Source organism: Equus asinus, chromosome 2 (assembly GCF_041296235.1).
Source record: "Equus asinus isolate D_3611 breed Donkey chromosome 2, EquAss-T2T_v2, whole genome shotgun sequence".
In the NCBI taxonomy this organism is placed as follows: domain Eukaryota; kingdom Metazoa; phylum Chordata; class Mammalia; order Perissodactyla; family Equidae; genus Equus; species Equus asinus.
Genome location: NC_091791.1, coordinates 36,920,488 through 36,942,546, shown reverse-complemented (window position 1 = coordinate 36,942,546; position 22,059 = coordinate 36,920,488). Strand labels below are relative to the sequence as shown.

At 38.4% G+C, this 22,059-nt stretch overlaps 1 protein-coding gene across 3 annotated transcripts in view; it reads right to left on the bottom strand.

Annotated features, from left to right (window-relative positions):
- The window catches only part of IDE (insulin degrading enzyme), a 101,680-nt gene that overhangs the window by 66,525 nt on the left and 13,096 nt on the right, over positions 1–22,059 (bottom strand). For all 3 annotated transcript variants that reach the window (XM_014862941.3, XM_044754133.2, XM_014862940.3), the window contains exons 2-3: positions 3,075–3,259; positions 1,865–2,072 (exon numbers count right to left, since the gene is read on the bottom strand). In XM_014862941.3, coding sequence (XP_014718427.1) covers positions 1,865–2,072; positions 3,075–3,259 — 393 coding nt within the window. The remainder of the gene's footprint in view (positions 1–1,864; positions 2,073–3,074; positions 3,260–22,059) is intronic.

The following is a 22,059-nucleotide window of genomic DNA, read 5'->3' as shown; positions in this document are numbered from 1 at the left end:
TCTTCTTAAGAAATTTTAGACCCTATCTTATAAAAACAAGATCCAGAATTCAGATGAAGCCAAGAGCAGAGGCTCTGTCTGAATGGAACTACTATTCAGCGGGCCTAAGAGACTTCTGGGTTTATGAACATCTCAGCAACTGCACCTCACAGTCCACCTGTCAAAGAGGCTGTTATCACTACTTGATTTTTCTTTTTTTTGAGGAAGATTAGCCCTGAGCTAACATCTGCTGCCAATCCTCCTCTTTTTGCTGAGGAACGCTGGCCCTGAGCTAACATCCATGCCCATCTTCCTCTACTTTATATGTGGGAAGCCTGCCACAGCATGGCTTGATAAGCAGTGTGTAGGTCCACACCTGGGATCTGAACAGGCGAACCCCAGGCCCCCGAAGCGGAATGTGTGAACTTAACCCCTGCAGCCGCACTTGATATTTATTTCAAGCACATAGTGAATACAATACCGTGCTAAGCACTTCACACATACCAATCCAAAGAGAAACTCCATCTATCTGGAGTCTATAATCAAAGATATATGGAAACAGGTATTTCTGGACATGTAACCTCTTTTACCTACCTCAATACATTCAGGCTGGGGAAAGTGCCTAACAGCTACATACCATAGCTGGATAGGCCCATATAAAGGGTCATGATTATGACCCAGTATAATCAATTTTTTTTAAAAGATGCTCTTACACAAGTGGTTTTTTCACTCTGAGCCAAATAACAGGCATCCCCCATCACAGAGAGATCTATTATATGAACATCTGCTATAGCATCTGTAAAGCAGGAAATTAAATTCAGTGTATGATCCCAGGGAACTCATTAATGGAAGTCCTCTGGGAATACGTATAAAAGATGATTACATCTCAAAGCCAGTGCCTAAAGATTGAAACACAAGCTAAAATAAGTAGGAAACAGGCTACTTTGACCCAGTCATGTATTCTGAACCCATGCCTTTGCCTTTTTAGTGTTCTCTGCACTAAGGAATAAATTCAAACTATTAGGTTTTAAAAAAATATGACTATTGGGAGGGCACAAAGGGTGAAGTCGTATACCCACAACATGACTAACAATAATGTACAACTGAAATCTCACAAGGTTGTAATCTATCATAATCTTAATTAAAAAAAAAAAGAGCACCTGAACTAAAAGAAAAAAAAATGACTATTAATAATATAAGTAAGCAAATAAAGCTGGCAATTACTAAAACCACAAAGTCAGACTTCAGACAGCTCCTTTAAAAGCTGCAGAACTACGTAGGCCTTCTTGGTAACACAGAAAACTATAAAACTTCACCAAGGAAAAATCACACTTTGAATAATGAATCAAATCACTGATACAAAAAAAAAAAATCAGAAATTGTTAGCTGTATAAATAAACTGACTAAGACATTAAATGGGCCTCATGGAGCTCACTCCAGAAAACACTTTCACAAAATGTCCCCAGGGTTGAAACAGGAGGTCAAAATATCCTGAATAGGATATTCAAGTTCTAACGTTCTGGAACAGGAGTAGGTTTGAAAAGAGATCCACTATTGCAGTTCATTCTTCATCACATGCTTCATGTATAATACCGCTTAGAATGGGAAGGCTCGGAGAGAATTTTATAAGTCAATAAAATATAGTCAATAAAATATTTCATGGGCCTGAAGCCTGGTTTGAAGTCATGCCATTATTTTTCTACCACAAAGTAAATATATAACATCACTCATTATGTTTTTCTGTTTTATAAAATACAGGGGGGAAAAATACCTGTTAAAATACCTCTCGTTAAGCTATAAAGCTGTGAAAATATCTTTGTAAAAATAAAAATAGTAACATGATAAGTGTGCCAAGTTAGATCATTTGTAGACTATTCAGCATTACCTGTCTAGGGCACCTTCTAGGTGTTCATGGGAAACATCGAAATAGTAATTGGTATGCTCTCCACTAGTAAAGGCATTTGAACTTCCTGCATGCTCACTGAGAAACTGGCTGTATTCATTTTCTTTAGGGTATTTCTTTGTTCCCAAAAATAGCATATGTTCACAAAAATGACTTAAGCCAGCGATATTTGGAGGATCTGACAATGAACCTGAAAGAGAAGAGAAAAATACATATAATCATTTTTTATGTTGACAGCTATGAGTACAGATAAATTACAGATGATTTGGAACTTATATTAGCATGACAATTCCAACTGAATGATCAGAGACAGTTAAGCATAGGCTGCTGTAGAATGGTATTGTTTAGATTCTAGCCCCAGTTTTTGCCATTAATTAGTTGATGATCTTGGGCAGATGACTTAACCTCTCTGGACACTAGTTTTCTCAAAAATCACAATTGAGGGAAAGAAAGCATTGAATTCACTGTTTTATGCAGGAGAGAATACAGCGTAGTGCTCAGAGCATAGGTTTGGGGTTAGCAGCTCTACTACCCGTGAAACTGTGAGCACAATACTTTATCTGTCTTGCCTCAGTCACTTTTTTCTATATCTACCTAACTTAGAGAGTTGTATGAATACAAATTAGATGATATTTGCAAGGCACACTGCGTTGTGCTTGGGAATAATTATTTGTTCAACACATAATGGTTATGACCTTATTTCCTCAATTCTAAAACGCCATGGACTTAAATAAAAGCTTTTCAGGGAGGGGGAAAAACATGCCTCACTAAAAGTACATATAGATAAGAAGCAACTTGATTAAAGCAGCCTTAAATGTGGAAGAAATGTGCACACAAGAATCTAGGAAATATGACATTTCCTAGTGCACCAAAAGTGAATGAAAGTGAAAGCGTTCGAACTGTTACTGTAAAGGATGGGGATGAATTTCCTTGCTGCTAGGTCACCTTAGCTGGGAACCTAACAACCTAACCCAGCTGGTATGTAACCTTTACATAACCCTTGGTAAATGTAAGGTTATTTGACTTAGACACTCGTAGATTACCAACAGCTGTACAGGGCTACTGCGCAAAGTAACGTACATCAAACTGGTAACTACAGGTCTTTATTTGCACAAATATGAAGAGTTCTAATAAATGTCAACATTAGGCCAATGAAACTGAACAAAGCTTAATTCACCATTTTAAATTGTACCTATGTGGACATCAAGGGCTGCCGATGATTTATCCGTGGTGGGATCGCTGATGAGAAGTACTTTGATACCATTGGCCAGTTGTAGCCCACGATATTCTCGCTTATCTTCAGGAGATTTGATAATATGATTTCCTAGTCTCTTGATAGCTGGATTATTCATTTTGCTGTAAGTCTTTTTTTGGAAACTGAAAAGAAAAAAATTATTAATTGCTGGATTGTAGCTGCCTTTCTTTTTAAAGAACAAAGAGTAACATCAAGCAAACCCACATAATACATCATCAGAAATAAAAGTATGTAGAGGAAATTTTTTTTTTTAAGATTTTATTTTTCCTTTTTCTCCCAAAGCCCCTGGTACATAGTTGTGTATTTTTGGTTGTGGGTCCTTCTAGTTGTGGCATGTGGGATGCTACCTCAGCATGGCTTGATGAGCAGTGCCACGTCCGCGCCCAGGATTTGAACTGGTGAAACCCTGGCCCACGGAAGCAGAGCAGCGAACTTTAACCACTCAGCCACGGGGTCGGCCCCTGGAGGAAATTTCTTATGGCCTATCTACAGGGTACAATCATTCCTCTGCTCCCTCTGACCCTTCATTCTTTCAGAGAAATGCTAACACTATTGTTTTTGGGGGAGCCATATTTCTATCTAGGAGAGCACATGGAGGGTGATTTGAGATAAGATGGGTTAGGCCATGAGTTGGTCGTTGTGCTGACCTAGAAGAGTTGTCAATTACCAACTGCTTTCCCACCTATTTCAAAAATATCTACTATTTCAGAAGTATCAGAGTAAGTAAGGTGAGAGGCTGTGTGAGAATTATTAATGGATTAGCCAAAATATTGCTCAATCTGATGATATTCAAAGATAGGGCAGACCTGGAACTCATAGGTCTGATAAGCACAAGCTCAGAACACAGGGAACAACCCCCAATGAGAAAAAATCCTGTGAAGTCCTAATACAAAATAAGAGACCTAGGCTGTCCTAAGAAGGCAGCAAAAGTAAGGATATAAAAACAAACAAACAAAAAGTTGGAAGGACTCCAAGTAATTTTTCATAAGCTGGTGAAGAGCTGAATGTCAGAGCAGGAACAGTCCAGTGATCTTAACAGAAATATGAGGTAAATTCTCTCACAAAGGACTTCCCTTGCTCTGCGAGTCCTCTCCTTTCTTCCCTAGGAAGGGTAGAATTACACTGACGGGAAGGGACTATCAGCATACAGACTCCTGGAGGAGTGTTGGTTGGTATTAGTGCAGTGAAGGGATTTTCCAGAGTTTGGAGTATGTATGTTTTTGAAACTAAGAATGGATGCTATTTTTGTCTATCTTGGGGACTGCTTAAGAGAGAAAAACTGAGCCTGCTATTATTTGGAGGTCAATATACTAATCAGTATAAAAGCCAAAACATATCTGAAACTACAGACGAAAAATGACCCTGTGCTAGCACGTTCGCTTCTCACCTGGACGACAAAAGTGGATCTGACTGCTCCTTAAAGACTGATAGACATCCAGATTTAGAGGGCATAAACAGGCATACAATTATTTGGGATAAAATCTTTATTCTTTCATGTTAAAATATCTGGAGATTGAGGGAAAAGTCCAGTTTGCTTTTATCAGAATACCCTCCTCTCTGAAATCATTGAACTATTCTTCTGAGTAACAAGTGATAACCCAAAGAAGTTTGCTCTTAGTAAGACTGTCCCCTAGATCTTCTTTTAACAAGAATATTTGGAATTTTAAAGTTCAACAGTATAGGTCATACTAAATGTCTAACAATGGTTTTTAAAAATTACATAGTACTTTCCACAGATAGTGCTAACAGTCTTGCCCTATTTATAGTAAAAATAATTTCTTGAAAAACAAAGCATAAAATCTAATACTGACATTTTTTAGATGTAAGGACACCATTGGAAAATTCAAAAGCAATTTGGAAGTGAAAAAGCATTATTAACAATTCTACTTCCTAAGCCAAGTTCAATGTCAAAGACAATGAAAATATCTAAGGGCAAAGTCTTAAAAAATGGTGTTTTGTGGTTAAAAAAAATTTCCCAGGGTAACACAAAATGGTCTACCTAAGCCTCTAAAGACAGGCACAAGATTAATAATAATCCTGGTTAAGGTACTTCCCAAAGGACAATCTGTTTGGACTGCAGCAAATGCCTTCAGTACATAACTGGTTTCAAACACTATAATTTGGGTTCACTGTAAATTACAATTTTAAAAAATGAGTTCCGAGGCCGGCCCGGTGGCCGAGTGGTTAGGTTCGTGTGCTCTGCTTCAGCGGGCCAGGGTTTCACCGGTTCACATCCTGAGTGTGGACATGGCACCACTCATCAAGCCATGCTGAGGCAGCATCCCACATGCGACAACTAGAAGGACCACAACTAAAAATATACAACTATGTACTAGGGGGCTTTGGAAAGAAAAAGGAAAAAAAAATTTTTTTAAAAAATGAGTTCCAACTTAGCAGCAACATTAAGATTAAATAAGCCATGAGTCAACCTCCACTAGGACCCCCAGCAAGAAGGGCAACAATAAAAGGTGACAGTAATGGGGCCAGCCCCATGGCCGAGTGGTTAAGTTGGCACACTCTGCTTTGGTGGCCCAGGGTTTTGCCAGTTCGGATCCTGGGCGCGGACACGGCACCGCTCATCAAGCCATGATGAGGCGGCATCCCACATGCCACAACTAGAAGGACCCACAACTAAGAATACACAACTATGTACCATGGGGCTTTGGGGAGAAAAAGGAAAAAATAAAATCTTTAAAAGGTGACAGTAAGAAGGCTCAGTGTGCACCACAGAGAATGCCTAAGCTCCTTCCTGTAAGGCTCTACTAGAGGAAGAGAGGGGCTGGAATTCTAGAGATGGATTCCACTCAGTGGGAGAAAAATCCAAAGGCTATTTATTTTGGTTCCATCGTCATTGTTTACACCCAACTTGCTCTGTGCTTGCCCCACCTAGTTTGATTTAGGGGAACCAAGAGTTACAAATGATTCAAATGTAATGATGATAATGACGATGATGCTCTAAAACTTCCGTCTAATCCACAACTGTAGTGAGGAGATAAATACAGCTCACTTTGGAAGGACAAATTATCTTACTCTGTGGGAGGTGAAAAATTCATTATAGTTAACTACCCTCAACTATAAGCTATATTCTGTATGTTTTCCAGAGTTCAATTTCCCCTGTCCACATTTTCATTTTCTTAGAGGAAAAAAAATATGATCAGAGTCCATCACAGGCATGTATAGAACTCACTTCAACACTGAAGATATGCCTGATTAATATCCCTGGTGTGGCTGAAAGTACAGAGATGGATTTACTCTATAAGCCAACCATAAAAATTTAGACATTTGTACATGAGATCAAGGACAGCTATAAATTTCCAAGCTGGCAACGCTCCCAAATCATAAATCACGACTTCTTGAGGAAGTAAAAGCCAAAAGAAACAGTAGCAACATTTTCAAACAAGACCCATCCCCAGCCATCCATATTCAATAGACATAGTCTGGCTTTACCTGTAACATAGCTATCAACACGTCCTACAACAATTTGATTCTCACCTTCTGGAGAACTGAAGGAAATGATCAGCGACTCCTCCTCTAAAGACGAATTCATCAACAGCTTGCCTGTCTCTGTATTTATACTCATGAGATCACATGTCTATCCATCTCAGCTCCCTTATTAGCATAAAGCCTTCAAGAGTAATTTTATTTATTGCAAATGTTCTCCAATATGCACCAGACAAAGAGCAAGCAAGCAAGCATTCTTTTAGATGACAAGCTAGAGCTAACTCAAACGCTTTCCCAGACATTTGATATTTTTAACCTGTCAAAGTCAAAATCTTGGGAGCAATAAAATTACTTTCAATTTCAGGGACACTATCATAGATTGGAAACTTCATAATAAGGCATAGTATTGTCAGTGTTCGGCATTCTGAAAAACTGGAGAGATGTTTAGTAATTACAGCATATTTTGTAATTTTGTTCAGAATTTAAAACAATGACTAAAATCCCAGAAAGTAACAGCTAGAAGAGCCATTAGATGTTACCTGGTCCTTTGTAGTTTATGGACTGGCAGCACCAGCTCTTCCTGGGAGCTTGTTAAAAATGCAAAATATCAGAAACCACCAGAGACCTACTGAGCCAGAATCTGCCTTTTAACAAGATCCTCAAGTAGACTAGTCCCCTCATCTTATAAAGAATCTGAAGCTCAGGGAGCTCAAATCACTTGTCCCAGATCACACAGCACAAAGTCACAAGCAGAACTCAGCTGTTAACTCCCAGTCCTGTGTCCACTCAAACCCCCACATCCAAACAACATTTAAGGGGGCCTATCAAGATGCAGATGCTACACCATCGTATTAACAGAGCTACACCCAGAACCTCCACCGAAAGATCATGGATTTTTATCTAGACACATAAAAGCCTAAATTGCAGGTTTGCAAAAACAAATTCTCAAATAGGTCATTTCCAAATTCCCATACCAAGTGGAAATTTTTAATGCAATCTTTTATTCAGATGACCTTTAATAGTCTTTTTTCTCATGTCTCTTTAAGTGTTTCACAGCCTTTTTAATAGGAGATTGAGAAATTTTATTTTGCCTTTTGCTCCTTACGCACCACAACAGCCCAAGACATATTTAAAGTTAAGACTTGATCCATTTCTAATTTCTAAATGGATGACCTATAAACCCGAATAAGTGAGTGATCATACTAATAGTCAAATTATAAATCAAAATCTCCTTTCTGTGGAACCCATCCACCCATTCCAAAGACCACAGGTGGAAGTCGAGCTTCCCTACAGCATTCCTGAATGTGGAGGAGGTGCCCAGAGAGAAAATGCCTGGAATCAGAACCACATCACAAACATGCTTTCTTTCCCGTAGAAGGCAGAGGTAAGTTCCCATAGAAGACAGAGGTAAGGAAGACAGAATGTCAACGTAGTGGTGGTATGAGCCCTCGGATGCCTCACTATAAGACAATTCCCAAATGCTATTCATGTTACTTGACCTAAAAAATAGCGACATTTCTCAGGGAACCCTCTACCCATGGCTCTTCGGTTATTGGGACCAGTATACCTCACTGCATATACCAGCAATATCATAAAAGTGGGTATAAACTAAATCCTGTCCATTAAATCTTATTTTCCCATGATGAGAAGTTTTGCCTTTGTGCCAGGCAGAATGTCAGCAGTTCTAACTCTGCGCCTTCCAGAAAGGAGTTTACAGTGAAAACACGAACCCTGAAATGAATAAGGGTGGTTACAACTTAAAGGAATTTATAGCAGTACCATTTCAGAGATAAGTGCTGTTGCAAATTTTGTTTTAGTTTTGGTGCATACATATCAATGGTTGTCCATCCCCAAAGTGATAAGTTTAACATGGAATATTTTATAAAGACTTTTTAAGGTTTTAAGCAAATGAACAAAATCTCCATTTTATACTTCTTGCCACACAGTTAACTACATAAGGTTTCTTATAGTTTTAGTTTGGGGACCGAGGGTATCCTTCTTCCACAGGTAGCCTTCAGGTTGTTAGAAAATATGAGATAGATGCCATTGTACAAAACTAAGCCTAACAATCGCTCCCATCTTTAAAGTGTTATATATGCTTTCTAAACAGCCACTGAATCCTGCCATTCTCCCTAAGTAGCAGGGCACAGCAGCTGTTGAAGGGCATGCACACAATAGACTGATGGCACAGCAGGAACCATGGAGAAAGAGGAAGCGTGGGAAGGGGAGGAGCAGAAGGTGTGTCCTTAAGGAAATCACACAGGGCTTCTTCCCCAGCTCCCAGTTACCCCTCCCATAGCCCTGCCCTGACCCCATTCTCCTCCCTTACAATCCCAAATAACAAAAACAAGGAAATTTAAAGTAAAGTAGGTCAAAATAAATGCTCCAAGGGAGGCTTTCAGTTTTTCACTCCTTCCTCCCCATATAAAACAGAGATAGGTAGTGGAAAGAGCCTAGGAGAACACTCCTAATCTGTCAAAGGAGTCCCTGAGCTGAGAACCAAATTATCTCATGATAGCTTGCTAAGAAAAAATACAAAGGAAAATGTATGGCAGGACTAAATGTATAGCAAGTTCAAAGAGAGAGAAGAGTTTACAGAATTGTCTCGTGCATGAAAGGGAATGTGAAAATAATTAGTACTACAGTAAACATGATAGGGTTATGAGTAATTTATTTTTCAGAAGCATACATTAAGCCACAAGAACAGAAAAAAAGGAGAAAAATCATACAATCATCTTGATAGATGCAGAAAAAGTATTTAACTAAATTCAACAACCATTCATGTCTTTTAAAAAAAGTCAGCAAACTAGAAATAGAAGGGAGAAAATTCCTTCATGTGAAAAAATATCTACAAAAACTACAGCAATTATCATACTCAATGGTAAAATAATACAAACACCCCCATCCTCCATCCCACAAACAGGATGCCACTATTATCTCTTCTATTCAACATTGTACTGGTAATTCTGACCAGTCCAATAACGGAAGAGAAAGAAAATACACAAAGATGAAAAAGGAGGGGTGAAAAAATCTAACATTATTGGGGTTGGCCGGGTGGTGTAGTGGTTAAGTTTGTGTGTTCTGCTTCTCGGCCGGGGGTTCACAGCTTCAGATCCCGGGGGTGGACCTAGCACCACTCATCAAGTCACACTGCGGTGGCATCCCACATAAAATAAGGGAAGACTGGCAAAGATGTTAGCTCAGGGCCACTCTTCCTCACACACACACACAAAAACCTAACAATACTCACAGGTGACATGAATGCGTACTTAGATAATCCCAAGAATCTATTGACAACTTTCATTTCTGGGTAGGATATAACAGGTCATGGCAATCTGATTCAGCTTCAGTAACTAGAAAACGCCATGATAAATTACAAAATCATATTTTCAAAGATGCTGTAGAGTTGTGGAAGCAATGAGGACTGGATGAACTGGAATTCCAGAGAGGGGAGCGGCCTCTGAGGGGAGCTGATAGTCATCACCTGTTCTCTTCTCTGGCGTATTTGCCAATTCTGGGTGCAGACTGAAGATCATGCTTGGCCCAAGCAGAAGGACTCTACTCAGGGAAGAGAAACGAGTGAGGCATCAGTGGGTGCATGAGCTTGGTGTGGGAGATTAAAGCTCCAAATTCAGAGCTGATCTTTGCCATAGGAGATTTTCTGAGATACCACGATAGGCCTACCAGAATGGCTAAAATGAAAAAGATGAAAAGTACCAAGTAATAGAGAAGTTATAGGGAAACTCAAACTTTCACATACTGCTGATGGGAATGCAAATTGGTACAACTATTTTCAAAAACTGGCAGTGTACCAAAGCTGACAATATGACTGAACAAGTCATGTATTAGACATATGCCCAAAATGAATGTGTCTATATGTTCATAGCAATACTATTCATAATAGCCAAAACTAGAAATGATCAAATGTTCATCAACAGTGAAAAGATAAACTGTGATATATTCACACAATGAAATAGTATACAGCAACGAAAAAGGAATAATCTACAACAAAGCACAACATTAAGGATGAATCTCACTAACATAAGATTGGCTGAAAAAAGCTGAATGCAAAAGAGTAAATACTGTACCCTCCCATTTATATAAAATGCAAGAACAGGTAAAATCAAGCTATGCCTTTATGTCGGAATAGTGGTTACCCTTGGGGTAGGCATACTGATGAGAAGGAAGCATGAAGTGGGGCTTCTAGGATGCTGGTCATGTGCTGGTTAGATATGTATGTTTAGTTTGTGAATATTCATCAAGCTGAACACTTAGGACATATTACATTTCTTTTTTTTTTTGTGGAGGAAGATTAGCCCTGAGCTAACATCTGCTACCAAACCTCCTCTTTTTGCCGGGGAAGACTGGCCCTGAGCTAACATCCGTGCCCATCTTCCTCCACTTTATACACGGGATGCCTACCACAGCATGGCATGCCAAGCAGTGCCATATCTGCACCTGGGATCCGAACCCACGAACCCCAGGCCGCCAAAGCAGAACATGTGCACTTAACCGCTGAGCCACCAGGCTGGCCCCAGGACATATTGTATTCCAATTAAAAGCTTTTTAAAATAGAGTTTTTGAAAATATCATAAAACATAGTAAAATAAAAGGGGAAAGGAGATACTTGAATTACTCAAGGCTATAAATATCATCCACCAAAAGTCATCCTGGAAATACTACCACCTGGACACTGAGAAGCAGCCCAGCCATATCAAACAGGTGCTAAACTGAGATGGCTCACTAAGAAATAACAGTCCAATTAACGTGATAATTATCTAAACCTTCTCAGGTGTGTCCTGAGACAATTATTTCTGTTGATGTCATCTCGGCCACAAGAAATAGGAGGCACAAGTGAGTACCGCATGAGTCAACTAAGTCAATAACAAAGTATGTTGAATCTTTTAACTCAAGTCTTTACTCATTATGCATGATTTGAAAACTAGCTTTCAGTAATTACCTACTTTAGACCCCAGTTAAGATTTAAAAATAAAACTTGACACTCCCAGCAACCAATTAAGACTGATAAGCAGTAAGTGTGATCCAAACAAAGAAAAATGATTAAATTTTGAATACATTCTCCTCTCAACAATCTTCAACATTTACGTCAAAAAACAACTTCTAACCCAAGACTTGAATTAAACAGCTTCTTTATTTTAAAACAAAACAAAACAATACTATATAAAGTTAACATTTCTTCAAACTCAGAATTAATTTTTACATATGGGTCATCTTCCTCATAGATTCTCCTTGATCCCAGAACAGCAAGGACAGCTCAAAGATCCCTGTCATGGTCTTTAAAGATTAATTTAAGTCACAGGTGAGGAAGAGCTATTGACCTGTAACTAATTCTCTCAAGACAGCCCTCCAAGGAAAGCAAACCGTAAACACTCATATTCTGTACAGAAGACTGGATCTCCACTTGAGGGCTCAGTTCCACCCACATGTGCACCCTGGCTCTGACAGGAAGAGAATCCTGCCCTCTGCAGATAACGCTGGTTCAGGAAGCCTGACTTGCACTCGGCCTTAGTACGATTCTCCACACCAGCACTGACTGACTCACTGACCACTTCCAGCCAGTGCTGAGTAATTACATATATACCTCCACCTTTATCAAATGACCCCTTTGCTGCTCAGATCCTGGATACTACTGGACTCTTCTGGTCGAACTGGACTTTTGGGCCTCATCTAGTTTTGCCAATCAAGAGTCACGTGAAGTGTTCGTATGGGTCCATTAAATTGACAGAGGTTCCTAAAGTTGCATCAGACCTGGGCAGCCTGAACAGCATTACTCCTGTAAAACAGGTACAAATAAACTTCACCAGGACAGTGTCTGGTACATAGCAAGCATGTACAAATGGTAACCTCATACTGTAATCATCACTATTATTATGGTCCTCGGGTGGTGAGAGCCAAATAGACCACCTCAATAGCAACCATGTTATTACGAGCATTCTTAACGTACACTCATGCAGATTCCAGCCATCTACTGTCATCTCCAGAGGTCAAAAACATTCATGGACATGCTGGTAATAGGACGGTATTTGGTAAGACTATCAGAAAAACAGGTAAACAATTATCCCCTTATAATTGCTATAGGCAAGCCAATGTTTATAGTCAGTGATTCTCAATAGGTGACAATTTTGCTCCCCAAGGGGACATTTGGCAATGTGTCACAACTGAAGTGTCATAACCGAAGGGTGCAATTGGCAACTGGTGAGCAGAGGCCAGAGATGCTGCTCAGCATCCTACAATGCACAGAATAGCCCCCACACCAAAGAATTACCTGGCTCCAAATGTCAATAGTGCCAAGGATGAAACATCCTAGTTTACCGTTCTGACTTTACCATCCAAAAATAATGGATGAGAATCACCACAACCAATTCAATCCACTTAAAATAAAACCAGGAGACAGACTCACCAAAACACAGAAAGCTATATGTATTAAACTCCCATCTATTTATTTTTAAAAATCTGAACTAGAAAATGCTTACATGAAGAGAAAGGAAAAACTGATAATGAAGGAGAAAGAGAAAGGAGAGGTTTGCAGAAACCCTGTCCTGAGTAAGCAGTCTAGAGCACAAGTAAAGACATCTGCCTCAGAAAGGAGCACAGCCAGGGCCCTGGGCCCCTTACTAAACGCTGCGTCAGTATTTTACACAGCACAGACTCTTTACAGGGAGTATGGCTTCCACGAACCCCTTAGATAGATCCTATTTTTCCCAATTTTCCTGGATAGGGAAATTAAACCTCATAAAAGTTATCTGGCTAGGGCCACACAGGCATTAAATAAAAGAACCAGGATTCAAACCAAGTCTTAGACAACAAAGCACCATGCTCTTAACCTCTCCGTCAAATTAAAAAGTTTACCTTATGTACAGAGACTAAATCTCTGGACGAACACTCAGAAATGTTGAGTATGGTTATCTATAGATAGCAGACTATTAGGTGATCTTTGAAAAGATAAAACTTTATGCACCTGAATGTACAAGGCTATGCTTACTAAGTTTATAAGGCCAAAATGAACTTATTTTTTTGTTGTTGTTAACTTGGATCAGCCACATCACAATTTAACAGGGCTAATTAATAAAGAAAAATCTGGACTCCATTTCCACTGTTGTGGGGGACAACTTAGTTCCCTTAAAAAATTAGTTTGTTGCTCACAGTTGGGGCAATTTCCAAAAGAATTTTTCAAACGGTTTGTGATGTGAGGTAAAAGCTTTAAGCAAACAATAGAACAGAACCCACAGCCTAATTCCAGAACCTACTTCCTCACTCAATAGCTGACCTAATGTGGTCTGGCCCACTGTTGCCGTCAATTTTAGGCTTCATTTTGTTTCTTTCTACACATAGGGTAAGAACTTCGGGTAACTTAAAAAGTAACAGCCTAGATGTTGACTTTTTTTTTAACCACAGACGTTATTCTGTTGCTTTATTTAGATAAAGATTTCCATTTAAGAAAATTCACCCACCCCTCAAACCCCTCTAGCTGGCTGCCTACAACTTCAAAATTATACCCCTGCTGTTGCGTGCAGAAATACATGTATACATAACACTTTCTTCTCTTCATAGCAACGGTGGCATTGTTCTTGTTATTAGTCCATATTCATGGAATACTTAACTATAAGATGGAGACATACACATTACGTGTATTTCCTCATTTAATTCTCCCCACTAACCTGTGAGGTAGATCCTATTGTCCCCATTTTGCTGATGAGGAAACAGGCTTGAAGAGGAAGTAACAAGTACCAGGTCATACAGAGGTAAGTGGCAGAGTCCAGGCACTGTGGCTCCGGATCCCAAGGGCAATGCAAGCCAAAGAATAATTATCGAGATTCTTAAGCAGCCCGCAAAGGATCTGTATCAGAAGGGACTCTTCCACAGGACTGCCACCAATCCATAAAAGCAATGTTCACATATTCAAGACTGTTAGGTAAAAGAGTGAGCCCACTTTGTGTTGCCTCCTCAGGCAAAGACTAGGTTTAATGGTGGGAGGTGTAAGGAGAGCAAGTGATGCTTACGTACCCAATGAACAGTCAGAATAGTCTTCATAGACTAGGTCGTGTCAGAAGCACACACCACCAAGTATTCAAGTAAAGGCTGGAATACTATTCATGATGGGGTTTTCAAAGTACTTTTAAAAAAGGAAATATGCTTTGTTCTACTGACATCTTATAGAAGTATAATTCATAATACGAACCTACTCCAGTACAAGAGGAGCAGAGACCCACCCCACCATCCTGAGCCCCTCACTGGCAGTGATACTGTCAAGAATTCCCAAGGCTCTGACAAGTACAGTTTAAAAATTAATACAGAATCCCAATAAAAATTCCTAAATGCTGTATTATGGAGTTAGACAAACTGATATTACAGTTTATATGGAAAAACAAACACCTAAGAATAGCTAGGAAAACAATGAAAAAGAAAAACTTTAAGTGGAGGACTAGCCTTACCAGACATCAAAACATACTATAACGTCTCTGTAAACGAAAACAGTGTGGTACTGGCACATCAAAAGAAAAAAAGATCAGTAGAAAAGACTAGAAAGAACAGAAATAGAATTCCACATACAGAAACTTAGTATTTGACAAAAGTGGCATTTCAACTCACTGGGTAAAAGATGGACCTTTCAATAAACGGTGTTTGGACAACTAAGTGGCTTTGGGAAAAAGATAAAAGAGATCTATATCTAACACCATTCACAAAATTAAACTCCCAATGGATCAGGGAGCTAAACGTAAAAAATGAAACTACATAAGTGTTGGGAGAAAAGATGGTGGAATTCCTCTTTAACCTTGGTACAGGGAAAGGCTTTCTAACTTTGACTCAAAAAAGCCAGGGGTAGGGATTAAAGATTTAAAAATCTAAGAGCTAAAATTATAAAACTCTTAGAAGATAACATAGAGCAAAAGCTTCAAGACCTCAGATCTGGCAATTATTTTTGGATATGACATCAAACATACAGGCAACAAAAGAAAAAATTAATTGGACTATATCAAAAGAAAAAATTTTTGTGCATCAAAGGACAATCAACAGAGTGAAAACGCAACCTGTGGAATGGGAGAAAATATTTGCAAGTCATATTGCTGATAAGGGTTAATATCCAGAATAAAGAACTCCTGAAATGCAACAACAAAAAACCCAAACAACCTGCTTCTAAAATGGGCAAAGGAGTTGAACAGACATTTCTCCAAAGAAGATATACAGATATTGATCACTCATCTTCAGAGAAACACAAATCAAAACCACAATGAGATACCACAGGACGACTATTATCTAAAACAAAATGAAAACCAGAAAACAACAAGTGCTGGCCAGGAGGTCGAAAAATTGGAAACTTTGTGCACTGCTGGTGAGAATGTAAAACAGTGAATCAAATGAAAATGAAATGAAAGGAAATGAAAAGCAATGAAAGAAAGAACTAGAACAGATACTTGTACACCCATGGTCATATGAGCATTCTTCACAATAGCCAAAAGGTGGAAACAACCTAAGTGTCCCTTGATGGATGAATGGATAAACAAACTGTGGTACACACACAATAGAATAATATTTAGCCTTAGAAAGGAAAGAAATTCTGACGTATGCTACAACATGGATGAACTTTGAAGACACTATGATAAGTGAAATAAGCCAGTCACAAAAGGAAAAGACTGTACAACTCCACTTATATGTGGTATACAGAGCAGTCAAATGCAGAAACAGTGCAACGGTAGTTGCCAGGGGCAGAGGGGAAGCGGGAATGGGGAGTTATTTTGCCAAGTACAAAGCTTTAGTTTGGGAAAACGAAAAAAGTTCTGGAGATGGATGGTGGTTATGGTTGCACAACAATGTGATGTACTTAGTGCCACTGAATTATATACTATAAAATGGTAAAAACGGTAAATTTTATATTATGTATATTTCACCACAATAAAAATAAACAAAATCAATCAGGATGCAGGCTGTGCAAAACAGAATAAAAATACTAACAAATGAACCTAACTATTTTACATGTACACCAGAATTGATCAAATAAATAAATAAATTGTAGATAATGAAAGCCAGTGTACTCACTGTTACAGAAAGAAGCTACAAATAAGGAAAGAGCAAAGACATACTAAATTGGAATCAGAAGTATCAATACAAACTCAAGACTTTGCATATATATATACACACAGATATAGATATATAACTATGTGTATGTGTGGGAGTAGCTAGACCGTCCACTAAAATCAATGACACCTCAGTAACAATGAGTGCAACTAGTGCCCAGACCTTGGTCCCTAAACCTCATTTTCCAATAAAAAGAATCAAACGATTGATTCCAGGGCTAGGGCAAAGAAAATACACAAAGAGCCTTAAACATCTTATAGTGCCAGAAGTAAAGAAATTCTCTAAAAAAGATAGGGGTGTATTAAAAGTACACAGGAGCCAACCCAAAACGGCTCCAAATGGCCAAAGCTGGAATAATGTGAGCAACAAAATAATGACAGCATTGAATTTTAACTCACAGAAGAAAATAACTATCTGTGAGTCCATACTGATATAAATAAGTAAATAAATGAGGGAGAAAAACAGTTCTACTTCACAGAATTTCAATCAATACAGAAGGAAAGATGGAAATAAGGATTGGCATGTTTCCAAAGTATCTCCCCCAAGACATTTATCAGCTACAAAGCTAAAGATATTAATTTTGTTGTTCTTGATAATTATACTATGATTATGTATAGAGGAAGTGTATTATTTTCTAACTTTTCTGTAAGTCTAAAATTAGTTCAGAATAAAGAGTTTTTTAAAAAATTACAAATACATCTGCATCCAGACCTCTGTCCCCACCGAAAAAAGAGTTAACGCAGAGGGATGTCTACGCTACGTTAGAGATGTTAGAGCCAGGATTCTATGCTACTAGAAGTCTGAAGGGAGAAAAAGACTAAATGGTTATCAAAGGCTTTCCTAAGAATATGAGCATATGCTTTTTCAGTTTTTCTTCTTCTCTTATCGCAGGACCATCAAGCAAAAGTTCTCAGTCCCGGGTATTTAAAGCACTTATTTTATTTTATTTTATTTTATAATTACTCATTTAATAATGAAACAAAGTTATCTATGCTTGCTGTAAAGTTTTTTTTTAAGTGTAAGGAAATACAAATTAGCTAGATTCCACCATGTAAAGATAAACACATTCTTAATGTATCTCCCTCTAGAATATGTACTTATATATTTTTACCATATAAATGGTTGCAAATTTAAGTCCAACAACCCATTCTGTACTTAAGATTTTTTATTCAACACAGCATCTGTTTTACAGTCACCAATCAGAAAACCTTGTGGAAAAAGGCAAGATAGCATTTTTGAGTACACGGTGACCCATTCCCTTTTCCATCACTTTCTGTTCCCTGGATTTTGTAGACAACATACAAAGTTAGGCCTTGTACTTGCCTCTATTTACAAACTTTAGGGTATTTAAAATAAAGGCTAATGGAAGTTTAAAAATATCCCCATTCCTGAATGGGGTGAGGAGAGTGGTCTTGCCCCTTGATGGCCAGCACGGCAGTTGAAGACTGAGCAGGGCAAGGAGGCATATTTTTGAGGGAAAAGCCCCGAGTGGGGTGTCACAGATCAAACAGAATAAAAAGGGCAACCACTCGGGGGCAGTCCAACATGAGGTGACAGTGCCCAAAAAGCACCTCAGAAGGAAGGGAGTGGCAGCAGTGATAAGATATTGGTTACATTTAAGGGGATGGATTAAATAAGTATATTGACTAAGGAGAATGAGAACCAAGATCCTCACTATCAGGGCAACGAATTACAAATATGGAAAGGAAAAAAGCTAAAATGAACCTTGTAGTTTCGAATTGTAATTGGAGGTTATCTGTTTGACTCATGGTTTTCAATAATATATAGGCAGATAAGAATAAATATAGGGGCTGGCCCCACGCCGACTGGTTAAGTTCATGCACTCCGCTTTGGCGGCCCAGGGTTTCGACGGTTCGGATCCTGGGAGCGGACATGGCACTGCTCATCAGGCCATGCTGAGGCAGCGTCCCACATGCCACAACTAGAAGGACCCACAACAAAGAATATACAACTATGTACTCGGGGGCACTTGGGGAGAAAAAAGCAGAAAAAAAAAAAGTCTTTAAGAAAAAAAGAAATAAATATAGACGTAAACGTGTCTGCGTTTGTACAGAATATTCATATACATATATAGAAAATACCTTTTTTATATATAAGTCTACTAAGAGGGCCTGGGTGCAGCGATTCTCCTCCTCCTCCCAAACAGCAATGAGTACATCCAGCACCTAGAACTTCGTTTCTAAATTTCATTCTCTACTAAAAGGAACCAGGGCTCCTTGGAGAAATAGTTGATTCCAGGACAGGGGCAAGGAAAGTACAAGATGAGCCTGGAACATCTTGTGCCAAAAAAATAAGAAAGCAATAAAAGAATGATGGATGTTAAATGGATACAGGAGGCAGCTTGAAAGGGCCTTCACTGCCCATACCTGGGACAATTTGAGCATGAGATCAAATAATGATGGTAATGGATCAAAACCCTTTAAATAAAATAGGACATCATAAATGCAAACCAATATTAAAAAAATGAATAAGTTGCAAGTCTGATGAGGAACAATATATTTACATAGCCTTAAAGTATCTCGCCTGAAGATACCTATAACAAAGGTAAAAGGGTAAGTTTACAGTGGAGAAGATTGGCAGGAATTATCTTAAAGTGATCAAAGTAAATATAATCAATCAGGGACAAATGGAAATTGAGTGTCAGCTGATAGGATGCAACGAAAAAGTAGATTGCATCACTTCTGTGATATTCCTGCCAAAGGTGGGTACCCTGATTTAATCATGAGGAATGATCAGAAAAATCCAAATTAGGGACATTCTACAAAGTAACCGGTCTGCAAATTTCAAGAGTCAAGGTCATGAAAGGCTTTGACTGTGGAACTGTTCCAGTCTGAGAAGACTGAAAAGACGCAACTAAAGACAACACTAATTCTGAACTGAATCCTTTCATTAAGATATCCTCAGTAAAGACTATAACTGAACAACTGGTGAAATCTGAACGAGATCTGAGGTTTAAATGGTGTAATGTATCCACGTTAATTCTCTGATTTTGAAGGTTGTATTATGGTTATATAGGAGAATGCCCTTGTTTATAGGAAATCACACTAAAGAATTAGGGGTTTACAGGGCATGAAATGGGCAGCTTACTGTCAAATGGTTCAGGAAAAAATTCTTTGTACTATACTTGCAATTTTTCAGTATGAGACCATTTCAAAAATACATCTCTCCACACCCATTCGTGATAAAAACACTCAACATACTAGAAGGGAATTTCCTCAGTCTGATGTCTGATAAAGGGCATCTATGAAAAAACCACAGCTTGCATTATAATTAATGGTAAAAGACTGAATGTTTTCATCCTAAGATGAAGAACAAGACAAGGATGTCCAATCTTGCCACTTCTATTCAACACTGTACTAAGGGTTCTAGCCAGGGCAATTAGGCAAGAAAATGAAATAGAGGCACCCAAATTTGAAAGGAACAAATAAAATTACCTCTATTCACAGAACATACAATCTTGCACATAAAAAACAAAAATCAATTGTATTTCTCCACAGTAGCAATGAACAAACTGAAAGTGTAAATAAGAAAACAATTCCATTTACAATAGCATCAAAAAATAAAATACTTAGGAATAAACTTAACAAAAGAAGTATAAAACTTACACTCTGAAACCTGCAATGTTGTTGTAAGAAATCTAAGATCTAAACAGATGGAAAGAATGCCATATTCATGGATTAGGGGCCAGTCCTGTGGCCAAGTGGTTAAATTTGCACGCTCCACTTCACTGGTCCAGGGTTTCGCCGGTTTGAATCCTGGGCGCGGACATGGCATCGCTCATCAGGCCACGCTGAGGCGGCGTCCCATGTACCACAACCTGAAGGACCCACAATTAAAATATACATACCACTATGTACTGGGGGGCTTTGGGAATAAAAAGGAAAAGTAAAATCTTTTTTTAAAAAAGAAGCTTTAATATTTTTAAGATAGCAATATTCCCCAAAGAGATCAAAATCCCATCTGGCTGCTTCTTTGTAGAAACTGACAAGCTTATCACAAAATTTGTATGGAAATTCAAGGGACCCAGAATAGTCAAAACAATCTTAAAAAGAACAAAGTTGGAGGACTCACACTTTCTGATTTTTAAAACTTACTATAAAGCTATAGTAGTCAAAATAGTGTGATACAGGATAAGGATAGACATACAAATTAATGGAACAGAATTGAAAGTTCAGAGTAAACCCTCACCTTTATGATCAACTGATTTTCCACAAGGATATCAAAACAATTCAATGGGGAAAGAATTGTCTTTTCAACAAATGATGCTGGAACAACTAGATATCCACATGCAAAAAGGCGAAGCTGGACTCCTACCTCACACCATACACAAAAATTAACTTGAAACAGATAAAAGACCTAAATGTAAGAGCTAAAACAGGAAAACTCTTAGAAGAAAACATAAGGGTAAATCTTTACAACCTTGAATTATGCAGTGGTTTCTCAGGTATGAGACCAAAAGCACAACCAATTTTAAAAAAGATAAATTAAACTTGATCAGAATGTAAAACTTTGTGCTTCCATGAACACCATCAAGAAAGTAAAAAGACAACCTACAGAATGGGAGAAAATACTTGCAAATCATGTATTTGACAATGGACTTCTATCTAGAATATATAAAGAACTATTATAGCTCAATAAAAACACAACCCCAGTTTAAAAATAGGCACAGGATCTGAGCAGACGTTTCTCCAAAGAAGATATACAAACGGCCAATAAGCACAAGAAAAGATACTCAATATATTAGCCATCAGAGAAATGCAAATCAAAACTGCAAGGACATACCACCTCACACATGACAGGATGGTTATAACAAAAAACAGATATAATAACAAGTGTTGGCAAAGATATGAAGAAAATGGAACTCTCACACATTGCTGGTGGGAATGTAAAATGGTGCAGCTGCTTTGGAAAACAGTCTGGCAGTTCCTCAAAAGGTTAAACACACAGTTATGTGACCCAGCAATTCCACTCCTTGACATACACCCAAGAAAAATGAGAACATATCTCCACATAAAACTTGCACGTGAATGTTCATTGCAGTATTATTCATAATATTCCAAGAATAGAAACAACCCAAATGTCCATCAACTGATGGATAAATAAAATACGGTATATCCATATAATAGAATACTAGTCAGCAACAAAAAGGAATGAAGCACTGACACATGTTACAACATGGGTAAACTTTGAAAACATTTTTCTAAGTGAAAGAAGCCAGACACAAAAGACCACATATTGTATCATTCCATTTATGTGAAATATCCAGAATAGGCAAATCCATGGAGACAGAACGTAGATTAATGTTTGCCAGGGGCTGGAGGAAGAGGGGAACAGGGAGTCACCGTTAAAGGATGGGGGTTTGTTT